At 40.9% G+C, this 12,166-nt stretch overlaps 1 protein-coding gene across 1 annotated transcript in view; it reads left to right on the forward strand.

The window, feature by feature from the left end:
- RNF150 (ring finger protein 150) overlaps positions 1 to 11,773 on the forward strand; it is a 71,291-nt gene extending 59,518 nt beyond the window's left edge. Inside the window, exon 7 of the mRNA XM_059471012.1 lies at positions 9,702 to 11,773. Coding sequence (XP_059326995.1) covers positions 9,702 to 9,820 — 119 coding nt within the window. The 3' untranslated portion in view covers positions 9,821 to 11,773. The remainder of the gene's footprint in view (positions 1 to 9,701) is intronic.
- Positions 11,774 to 12,166: the final 393 nt, after the last annotated feature.

The raw sequence follows: 12,166 nt of genomic DNA on the forward strand, positions 1-12,166 counted from the left end.
AGGTAGTTTTCTGGGAAAGTAGCATCTAGGTATTCTAAAGGTATGGTGACACTGGCAGGTGAAAAGTAGTTATTAGATTTTATTCTTTTATGGCATCCATGGTCATTTATCTCCCTGAAGCACTTACTAATTTCTGCAGTAAATAATGTGCACTGTCTTTGCCAGTAGAGTTTATCTCTTCATAAATACTTCCCATTTTTCAGTTTAGACAAGCTTTTAGGTTCCATCCATCAGGATATCTCATCCCACCACATAGGGCCTCAGAAATCCCACTGGCACTATCTCTGTAGCTGGAGGGAGATCCCTAAATAATTCTAATGCACACATGAGCAGGATTTTTAGTGTGAAAACCCACAAACTTTCCTCCAAGGTGTCATACCACCTGCAAAGTGCACAGAGTTTGGCACAGTGTACAGCAGTGTGGGCAGTCTAGACAATATCAGTGGTTCCTTTTCTGCCTCTCATTTTGTTCTTCCCATAAAACCCTGCCAACCTACAGCTCATCATGGCTGTTAGGACCCTTTCAAATCTCTCTGATAGCTCTTCATTACATCTATTAATATAACTTTTAGGCAATTATTTTCATCTGTGTGTGTCTAAAATATCTTTGTGAAGAATAGTCAGCCTCTGGAAGTGGATGAAAGTGCATGATGAGAACCTGATCCACTGTTGTCGTGTAACCACTTGACTGTTCCTCCTTGCTGTGAATAGTGGGGTTTTTATAGGTGGAATGTAAAGGGGGAGGAAAAGGTGGAAAATTCCCTAGGTACTAGTTAATGCAGCAGGTTATTAGCACTCGCATTAGCAGGTTGTGATGCTGTCCCAGAGAGAGGATCCTGATGGGACCTAGTTGAAGGCTGAGCTGATGGGGTCCCACGTGCCTGGCGTGTGACACGAGTCCTGGTGGCTCTGCTGAAATCCTGTGGGGGTATTGCACTGAGTAATTGTCATGGACCAAAACTTCCAATGAGCTGAGTTCCTGGATTGCTTTGGGACCAACACTGATGCCAACATGGTGGCTTCGAAGAGCCACCAAGTGAAGCACACCTGGCACTAAAAATGTGCTCTGGATTATCACATACACCACAAGACTCCTGCCAGGCTCTGAAGGCACAGGGAAGTTTTCCTGTTATAAGACTGCTCCTTCTTTCCATATGTTGAGGAGTGAAATACAAAGAGTTTCTGCACAGAAAATTGCGAAAAGGGATGTACAAAACTGCTGTGAAGCAAGGAGGAAATTTAAATTCTAATTTATTTTTTGTTTTCTCTTTCACATTTCCTGTGTCCATTGGCACTGTGTACAGAGTAAGGATGAACACATCAGATCAATAAGGTCCCTTTTCCCCACGGAGCTGTGACAGGGCTCAGTCAGAGGGCATGGTAAAAACAGCACAGTGCACACTAGCATCAGAGTTGCATTAATGAGCATCCACCCAAACTGGCTTTTCATTGTGACTGTCTTCTGCAAGTGCCAATGCATTTGACTGTTCTTTTCATTGCAACTCATGGTAACATATCTGAGGCACTCAGGGAGTAGGCAAGAACATAGGCTCTGCTGGGTGGCAATAATTAAGCCATGAATTAATATACACAATGTATAAAACAACTTTCCTGGAGATCTCTGTGAATGTTTGCTCTATTTTCCCTCTTGAGGTAGCATAGTGCTATAAATCAATGAAAAAAATGCTCCTAAAGGACAAGTGCACAGCAAATGTATAGAACAAGGGTGCCACTGGCAGTCAGAATATGAAAAGCACTTAGCTGAAATAGCTTTACTAAATTTATTAAATTGTGGCATCTCAGTGGGGGGAGAAAAATCACACAAAGGGGGTTTAAAATCTGCCAGTTCCTTGCCCAGTAATTAAATACACAGTGTTCTTATAAAAGTGTGTTCAGCTGCTGAGGTTTCTTTGGGAGACAGCCACCAATCATGGTGTGTCAGGTATGCATGAGAAACCTGACTTCAGATTTTGCCCCCAAGTGCTCAGGATATTGAATTCAGCTAAGGTGTTGCTGAACTTCATTGCTTCCCTATAATTGCATTTTGAAAAGGCACCAGCAAACTGTCTTTCTGCACATGAATAAATGTCAATCTGAAAGACCAAAATAGCCTTAAAGAAGGGAATTTTAGAAGAATGACCCTCTACCAACCTGCTGTAAATGTATATTCCAAAGGGCAGAAACAATTGCATGTGTTTGCAGTAGTTCCCTTTGTCTCTCTTCTATTCCTGAATTAATCCTTCAGTTCTTGGTTGATTTTGACTGACAGATACAAGGCCACTTCCCTTGTTAAAACTTAAAATGTATATATGTACTATAAAGTGGTACTCAGCTTCTAAAAGCCCTTTTTCCAGACTAGATAAAAAATATACCAATATTTTATTCTTGGAGTTTTTGTTATTTTATTTTATTATTTTATCTTGTGTTTTCTAAAGGCTCCTGGGGTCCAACTTGTTCTGGAACTGCCTGGGAACCTCTTGGCCATGGCCACTTTTCAATGAGAGGAGTGAAAAGTGAAGGAACTTGAATAAAAAAGGAATGGCCAAAGGGGTTAAAACTGAACTTAATGCCACAGAGTTTTGACTCTAACTTTACAGTAGTGTAACAAAGGGAAATAATAACAAGCAATGCAAAGGCATTTAGGTTTTTTGAAGTTACATGGTTGGTTACAGTGGTTTTGTTACTTTTATTTTTCTACGGAGGTATCATTATATGGGGTAAAAACTCTTTCTTCTGCCTCCCCAAGCAGTGTTAATGCTCAGAACACAAAAAAAGGAGGAACAGGACTATATAATAACTTTAAAAATTGAAACAAAGGTTTTTCATGCAGAGAAACAGTGATTTTAAGTTACTCTGTTCCAATTTGAGTTTCACATGTAGAATGTTAGGAAGGTCTTGGTGCTAGTGGTGGTGGCCAAGTGACCTATTGAACATATTTTCTAGTGAAATTCCAGCTGCAGTTTGTTGAAACTTCAATTGACCTTTCCCATCCACCGCTCTAAGAAGAAATTCAGAAAATGGATGTCTTGGGTTTGGCCTTTGTTGTGTTCCCATGAGCATTTCAGCAAGCATCCCTGATAAAAGCTGGGCTTTGGAGGGGATTTTCCCATGCCAGAAGCTGCTCAGTTGGAATTACACTGTGACTGGAGGCTGATTTGTAGGGAAATGCTAAATGCCCCTAGATTTATATACCCCAAAACTGTTTCTGTGGGTGTCCCTGCAGGATTCCATACCAGCCAGCTATTTTCATAATTTTTTTTCAGACAATATTTGAGTGTAGCAGGCCAGGCCTGGCACTTCAGATTTATTTTTAATGGGAAAAAAAAATGTTGAGCTATTGCATGATTGTCAGACAAATGTTCCAGTTAAAAGGAGATTGGCATCAACTGATTTAAATTTTCCAAAATTAACATACAGGATAAACAGCTGACCTCTTCCTTTCTGAGAGCTTTTCTGGATTGTTGTTCTGTACTTATGTGTTCTCTGTGAGTGCATTAATGTACTCAGACAAGCTTGTTAGAATTTTATTTGGTGCACTAGCCCTACCACAAGACACAAGAAACATTTTGGACATCTCTGTTCCAAACAAACCTCCTGGTCATATTTTAATCCTCATCTCATGTGCTCATGATGGGGTTTATATGTACTCATTTTTCTTTCCTGTGGAATGCTTTTGATTAGATAAAAAATATTGCTTAATCCTCTAAGTAAACAGTGAAAGCAACCTAAAGAAGATGCAGAGGACATTAAAAAGGTTTACTTTTCCAAAAGGAAAGGTTTTGCTGTAATCTCAAAATTTAGGGTTTTTTTATTATTTCTAAACTAATGAAAAGAGAATGTGTTGCAGGGTTTGATGGGCTTGTGATGGGGTTTTAAGGAAAGGAGAGTTAGGAGCTGAACTCATCTATCACTGCCAGGGGGCCCTAAATTTTAAGTGTGTTTTCCATTAGGATCAAAACTTTCCACTGTTTTCCATTAGGATTAAAACTTCCTTCTGTAAGGATTCTGTGAGAGTGGATGTTAAAGAAAGGTTCCTTGCAGAATTTTTAATTAGGAACTACAAAAGAGGAAGAGTATGGGTACTATAGAAGCCCATAGGGAGGAGATTTAAATTGTAGAATGCTCTGAAAGCACCTACAATCTATTTTTAAAAACTACTGCAATTCTCATAAAATTGAGAGGCGACACTTCAGCTTGTCATGTTGTTTTCCTTCCTTGCTAACAGACATCTAAACAGCAGAAATTGTTCGAGAGGCTGGATGCCCTGCTGTGAAGGAAGCAGAGTGATTCTTGTCTGTCAGTGAAACAAGGGACGAGAGTGCTGAGGGACTGAGGTGTGGGGTCAAAGATGGAACAAAACACTTTGCAGTGAATAAAATCTCATGGGTGGTATCTCTGTCTGTGGCATGGGGGTGGAACTGGGTGATCTTTAGGGTTCCTCCCAACCCAAGTGTCTTTGTGATTCCCTGAAGACCAGACGGGCAGATAACCTGTGAAGGGCCTGGCATGTGGGGATGAGCTGATCCAAGAGCATAGAGTGCAAGAGGCAGTGTCACGGCTCCACTGGCTGTTCTGGCAATCCTTGTGACCAATTTTTGACTGAGTTTCCAGTGGGAAAAAGGAAGGTCCACTCATGTAAAAAGAAAATGATGTTGCAGCGTGTGGGCCACAGAAGGAGTTTCCCTGCTGGTCCCAGGAACATGATGAGCATGACCTGGTAAGAGTAAGAACAAAGAGGAAATTAAACTGAAAGCAAAAATATTCTAATTTCTTGTGTCATACCAGGCAGAGGCATGTTTGCTGTATCACAGAGAGGATTGGCAGCTGATCAAAAGTTCCCAAAATGTCAACTAGTCTCTCACAGAGAGGAGACTGATTTCCAAAGTGTTGGCTACTAAAATAATGTTAATATGGGCTGTGCATTTCAAAGGCTGAGTGTTCTGATTCGTGGGTAAAATCCCAAAGACTTAGTATATGTTCATTAAAGGTAGATATACGTATATATACAATGGGAAAAAATAAGTTTTACTTTTCTAGCCAGTTGGGCCCAACTACTTCCATACAATAACATCTGGTATGTGTTCTGCCCCTTTTTTTGCTCAGTCTTTTGCAAATGTGTTTGCTGTCTGCTCTTTGTGTTATTTCCCCTTATTTGGACAATTTTTTCTTACTTTCTTTTGAAGAAAGCGTTTGGCTGCTGGTACTTTCTGCACTCTCTCTGAAAATGAGTTTATTGGTCTTGCCAAAGCCCAAAAGGTCTTCTCAGGTAACTGGTGTTAAAGTTATTGCTTAAGTACAACATGGTCCAAATTTAGGTTTCAGAAAATTAGTTATATTACTAATAAATTTTCAATTTGCCATTTATAGGCATTTTTAAACATGTATTTTATTTAATGTTATGTTAGTGCAGTTATGGCCCATTCTAAAGTGTTACAATTCTCAAGATGATATGGTAGGAATTTGAAACTTATAAAATGATCCAAGGAGAACTGTGAGATGATTAACTTGAGAGTAATTTTAACAATCAGTAGTAATTTTAAAAGAAGGGATCTCAGTGATAAATTTAATTGGTATTGTTGTGAAATAGTTGCCATTTGAGGTAATAATTTAATAAGATGCTCTTCCTCTTAGACTAGAAACAGCCAAGGGATGAAATGGCAAGGCCACAGTAGGAGGTAACAATAAACTCTGTAATGGTAAAGTGCTTTCTTAGAACGACAGAGAAAAATAGAGGACTCTAGGTATGTCTCTCTCATAAATCAAATGTGATTAATTGTATCCTGGTTGTTCTTATACTGGAAACAAAATCTGAATGGTGCTGCTTGCATTGGCATTCCTCTGTGGCTTCAAGCTGAGCAGAATGTGTTTTGATTGTTTTGATAAAGATCCCATATCAATGCCTCCAGTACTCTGGATATTATTTCTGATCAGGTCCTCAAAGCTCTAGGAGATGGCCACATTCCTGGTTTCTTATGAAGCAAAGTCCTTCTAGGCACATCTGAATGTTTTCTTCAGAAGTGAGCCCTAGACTGAAACAAGGTTCATGGTATTCCATGGGTTTTAGATACTTGTCTAGATCTGGGAGCATAACTAACACCAGGGGTTTCATGGCTTTGTTTAAATCTGTCTTCACAAACTGAAGAGTTGTGAAATAAGGTATATTTCACTACAATGAGGATGTGAAATGAGTAGTGGTACTTCTCTGCTTACTGCCAGTGGGTGCAATAGCAGAGAGCTACCCAAAAGTCAGGAGAAGGAAAGAAGTGCCACCATCAGCTTGTTTCTCACCCCTGGGTGGGTCATTGCCCATCTCTGGTGCCCATGCCTGCATGCTTGGCAGAGCAATGGGTTTGTGAATGCACTTTTCACTCACTGTTCAGTGCTTAGCTCCCTCCCAAGCCTCCTGAAGCAGTATCAAATTCTTAGAAACCCATTGTCTGACCTCTTCCTTTTGGAATATTTATTAGTGTACAACAGCTACAGACTTACACCAATGGTCTTGAATAGCAGCAGCAGTAGGTAACTATGACTAGTGTGCAATCTTACTGTTTTCATCACACCAGAGCAATTAGCTATTTTCATCTTGGTCTGATTGCACTAATATTCAAATATAAGCATCACTTGATGCACTTTTCAAGAAGCAAGAGCTGTGCCACCCTTGTGTAGGCCCCTTCCAAATCTACGTGGTGATATTCCTCCCATGCTGCTGTGATTGATCTAAAATAACATTGGCTAGAGAAGGAGTTTGGTGCATTTCACCTCTCAAGCAAATGTGTGTCAGGAAATACAAGTGAGTGGAAAAAGTCTGTCTGGAGAGGCAGCGTGCTGTGGTGTATTGTGTTTCTCTGACATGAGAGGAATGTGGCAGGGAGGTCTACAGTTCCCTGCTGCAGGCACTGACACTCTGGCTGGAAAGCAGCTTGAGATGTGCCTTTAGCTTCATTAAACAAAATGCTTTCTGCCCCTGGCAAGAAGTGCTGTAAAGCACAGTGGAAGTATTATAGTGTGTGTGGTTAGGCAGGGTTGCCAATTTCAAGCAGCTAAAATCACAAGTCAGGTATTCCAGCATAAAATCGGTCTAGAAAATAGAGATTTAATTTTTAAAACACTTCGTTTCCTTTTTGCCTCTTAAGCTTCATTTATTTTTAAGTGAAAGCTGAGATCTTCACTGAAAGTTGAGATCCTCATCTGATTTCAGGGCTTTAAGAAAAACAGCAAATTACAAAAACCTTGCAGAAGAGCCACAAAGGTTGTTAACAGCGAGCCAGACATCTCCTGCAGAAGCTGTGTGATTGAATAAGCTTTGTCATTGCAAATGGGATCTGAAAGGCAGGGATGCAAAATGCAGGCTAAGCTCCTGGCACTGGCAATGTAGCTGAGGTTTGCTTACCTTTAACAAATAGCAGTAACTGTGCTGGCTTGTGTCACTGAGCAGCCAGCCAAAAATCCCAACAAACAAAGCAGCAAGGTCTGGCAAGGCTGTGTTGTGTGGGGCAGCTTGCAATACAGACCTTGCAGCAGGGTTACCTACAGCTGATCGTGTCTGTGTGACTTCTGCAGCCTCCCAGAGCTTCAGAAAGGTTTTAAACTGTGTGCTGGGGTCCCAGCAGGACTCCTGTGTGCACAGCCAGCAGGGGATGCTGAGGGATGCACTGATTCCTTGTGGAATGCACTGCAGCTTCCAAGGAAATGGCAGGTGAAAGGGAAGGTGTAAGGATGGTGATGTCCAAGGTGCTCTCCCCACTCTGCCAAAGCTGTATCTTTAGGATTGGTAGCAAACAAGGAAGGTGGAGTGCTTCTGTTTCCAGGCACTGTCACAGTGCTGGAAAATCAATGCCAGAGCATAGCCATAGGCATTTTTAGGATCACTCCTTGTTCCTGCCAACCTGCACTTCAGTTCCAAAGGAGACCACAAAAGCCCACAGTGCAAAGACTGAGATCCAAGAATGTGAATAATTGTATAGGATTTGTAAAGGAAAGCTCGAGTTTACTGGCTTGCAGAGTGACCTGCTATACCTCCATCGGGTATGAGGTGTGTGAGCTGCAAATCTGGCCCTGTTCTATTGCCTCTCTTGAACTCTTGGTGGTGATTCTGGTGTTGGAGGTGTATGAGATGCTCCAGGACCCAGCAGCTCACCTGAAGGTTCAGCGTCATTTAAAACCACTAAATCTGAAGGATATATCATTCAGCTTGTAAATACTTCCTCCACCTCTGGTGGAAGCATTTATAGTCAGAAGCAATGCCTTGAAATGTTTACTAATGTCATATGGAAGGGCAAAAAAAAAGGATAGAGATATAAACATGTTGTGTGCATTAATTATTTATCTTGCAATCAAGAAAGCACAAAAGCAATCCAGGGTGCAAACTGGGCAGAGTTGCGAAGGAGAACACTGGCTCTCAGTTTGAATAATGCACACCCCATTCAAGATTTCTCTGCAGAACATGAGGTCTAATCCCAGCACATGTGGGGGGTTTAAAATCTAAAATTTTTTAAAATCATGCTGCTGTTGAGAGGTGATTAACTGTGCTCACTTAGCTTCAAGTGAATAATTAAACTGTGAGGAGTTATTATTTTCCTGGCTCCTTTGTCGTGTTTCTTACTTATTAATTCTTAGATATTCAATTTCTAGATTTTTTAGCATCAATCAGGCCCTGCTTCTAATGTCTAAAAAATAGAATATGTAAAGGAAAAACTGTCACAGATTTAAATACATTGTATTGTTACAGTATAAATACCATCTCTGTAATTAAACCACTTGAAAATATGAACCATCAAATTTTTGTCTCAGAGACTCAGCCACCTATGAGGGTTTTGTGCCTTTGAAAATCTCCCTAGTGTGCTTTGCTTCTCCTGATTGTTCTCGGAAGAAAATTAGCTTTTAGTGGTTTAAAATCTGTTGGCTTTATTTGCTGCTAAATATGCACATGGTAAGTGCTGTGGGATCAAAACAAAAACAAGCTGCTCTTCCAAGGATGTGATTTGCAGATTGGCAGAAGTCAGCAATACAACTCTTGGAGTATTTGGGGTCGTGGTGCATTAGGGTAGATCCCTTTGGCCTGCATCAAGAACCTGCAAGGTGTCTTCAAATCAGAGGAAAGAGAGAATTTAAAGAGACTAGAAAAGGATGAGAGAAGCCACTTGGGAAAGCAGGTAGCCTGGTCCAAAGTCCTGGATTTGTTTCATCCTTGTCCAATGCCAGTGTTCCTACATTAGAGTAGTGCGCTCTTAAAAATGTCCTCTGGGATTCCATCACTTATTGAGGGTTTGGGCAGGTTTTTTCCTCTGGGAAATGTTTTCCTGATGATTCAGTAGCTCCACCAGGTGCCTGTGGCTTTGTCATTAGCTTGCTGTGTTTGTGGGGAGAGTAGGATGAGGCCAGGTTGAGAAGGTGAAAGGGGACGGGGAGGGAAATTCTCACATGGGGGCCGGAAGTTCATGAAGGACCTGGATGAAAAGCCCTGAGAGGATTAAGAGAAGAAAATGTTACCCATCCAGGCTCCTTTCATCATGCTTTTCACTGTGAATGTCTTGAATTCTGGGGTATTTTGGAAGTGTTGTAGACAGATATTAAATAAGAGCAAAGTTTGTAATCTAATCACAATCTCAGTGGTGGAGGGCCCTCTGGATTCCACCTGCAGAACTAAAAATCAGTAATGCATTAACAGAAAGACCTGACCCTTTCCTTTTGTGCCCTGACAGATGAGCAGGAGCCAGCAGTCAGCAGTGATTCAGATATCTCATTGATCATGGCCATGGAGGTTGGACTCTCCGATGTGGAGCTTTCCACGGATCAGGACTGCGAGGAGGTGAAATCCTGAAAACAGAGCTCCAGCACCAAACCACAGGGCAGGGCCACAGGTAGGGACCCAGCCAGCTCTCTGGGGTTTGGAGCAGTCACGCCAATGCCTCCAGAGCACTGTCATCCTGCACACTCCATGCTGAGGTGGTGAAAAGCAATAGCAGCTGCTGTGTCTGCCTGGATGCGGTTCCATCGCCTGCACACCTGTCTGGCTCACCTGGGACATGGACACGTCCAGATTGTGCTCGAGAGTACCCATGGGGCTCTCCAGGGGCTCTTCAACGTGCAACTGAAATGACAGCTTGAGTGTTTTTTACACTTGTTCAGTCCAGTTTCTGTTGTGTTTTTTGAAAAGGCATATGTTTATTTTGTTTGTTTGTTTATGGTTTGTTATGGACAATGTTTCTATTGACTGACCCCAGCTTTTTCAAGAGTTCAGTCCAGACACCCGAATTCCCGTTCATTGGTCACGTCATGATCTGAGCAGGATTCATCCCTGCCCTTGTTGTTTCTGCATGAATTACATGTGGCTGGCTCCAGAAGGATCATGCACCAGCACCCTGCATTAAGTAACACCTGCCTTCATTAGGTGGCAGGCTTGGAAATGGTGCATTCTGAAGGCTTTCATTTGTAATTTGCTTGTATTTCTGAATTAGCAGAAATCTGGGTTAAAATGGCATTAATTTGTGTCTTAAAGTTCTGTTCTAGACAGGTATTGTACAGTGTGAAGGAGAGAAAGAGCTTGAAGCATCACTCCATCCATGTGCTCCTGTCCTGTATTTTATGCTATTCACAGGTGTCAGTACATTTGTGTCCTTCCTCCAAGTGACAATTCCGTAGCTGGAAAAAAAGATCTAGCATAACATCACTTCTTAATTTTACAGACCAAAACCAGATCAGTGGGCTGAGGGAGCATCTGAGAGGTTTCCAGAGGCTGCTTATTAACAGTTCTGCATAGAGCAGGTGACAGTATTCTTACAAAGGGTCTGGAGATGGTGCTGTCAGTGTCAGAAATTGCCAAGGGAGCAAGAGGCAGCCATTTGAAATGTTTAATTCCTGGTTTGCTTTGGGTCTTTTCACTCAGCGTGTTTCATTTCTTACATTTTGACAGCAGTTTTTGTCTGCTGGTTATCTAACAAGAGTTCAGGTGGTTTGTTGCCCTCCAGAATCCCTGTCTTTGTTTGCAGAAGAATATTTGCAATTTGTATACAGGTACATACACCAAAATATACTGGGGAGGGAATTTGAAAATAAAAGAACTAATACAAATCAAAACACCTAAATAATAATGACCTGACCTAATAATTTATTTCATCCTGAGCTCTGCTTTCCAGGTAAGAGCTCACTGTTAATTGTGCAGTGTGTGATTTGGTTTTTCAGTGTAAATACTCAGCTGTGAAGAAGCTTACTGTTACACAAGAATTCATAGTTTCTGCTGAGAGTCAGATGATTTGAATCACATTGCTGCCTCTTGAGTCAGTCCACAGAATCAACAATTCATCTTACATTGAAATTTCATGCAGAGGTCAAACATTTTGACTTGGCAGTGTCATGATGGCATCTCAAAATGCAACTGCTGGGGCTCACTGCATTTAATCTCCTCGTGGATTTACTTGTTAAATGTGAAAACCAGCTTCCAGTCAAAATTTGTGTTTGTCAGATTTTATTCAGGAACACGTGTGTTTATCCCTAAAACTTTGGCTGACTTGCTTCTTCAGTACAGAAAGAAGGAAAAAATATTCCCCATGCTTTTCTGTCCATTTAGAACTAATTGAACATTTAGTTTAATTCTGTTTTATGTTCTTAGTCCCTAAATTTCAGGGTAATCTTGAGGTGAAGCTGAGTTACACATCACTGAAGCCTGAACTTAGGAAAGCACTTAAGTAAATGTTTTATTCCATCCTTCTTAAAAAAAAAAAAAAAAAAAAAAAAAAAAAAAAAAAAAAAAAAACCAAACCAAAAAAAACCAAAACCCACAATTAATTTTGGACTTGCACTAAAATTTAATTATTCTCAACAGGTCTTCTATGAGCATACATAAGCCCCTGTGTCAGTTGTCATTTTTAGGCCTTTTATTTAAGGGAGATTGAGGCACAAAGGAAAAAGGCTTTATAGATGCAGTTTTGAAAGAGAAATTATTGAAATCACATATGATAAGCGGTCCCTTGGATTTCACTGATGACCTCTGGATCAAATCCCAAGGAAGTCATTGCAAGAAGAGCATTGATGTTGGAGTGCATCCATTTCACAGGATTAATCTTGTCTCTCTCCAACATTTTAATTGTGGATTGGTGGAAGTTACTTCTGTCTGTAGTGAATGGAAAAAGAAATGAGAGGAAAAAAAAAAAAAGGAGTAATAGTGTTT

This window comes from Ammospiza nelsoni, chromosome 4 (genome assembly GCF_027579445.1).
Source record: "Ammospiza nelsoni isolate bAmmNel1 chromosome 4, bAmmNel1.pri, whole genome shotgun sequence".
NCBI lineage: Eukaryota > Metazoa > Chordata > Aves > Passeriformes > Passerellidae > Ammospiza > Ammospiza nelsoni.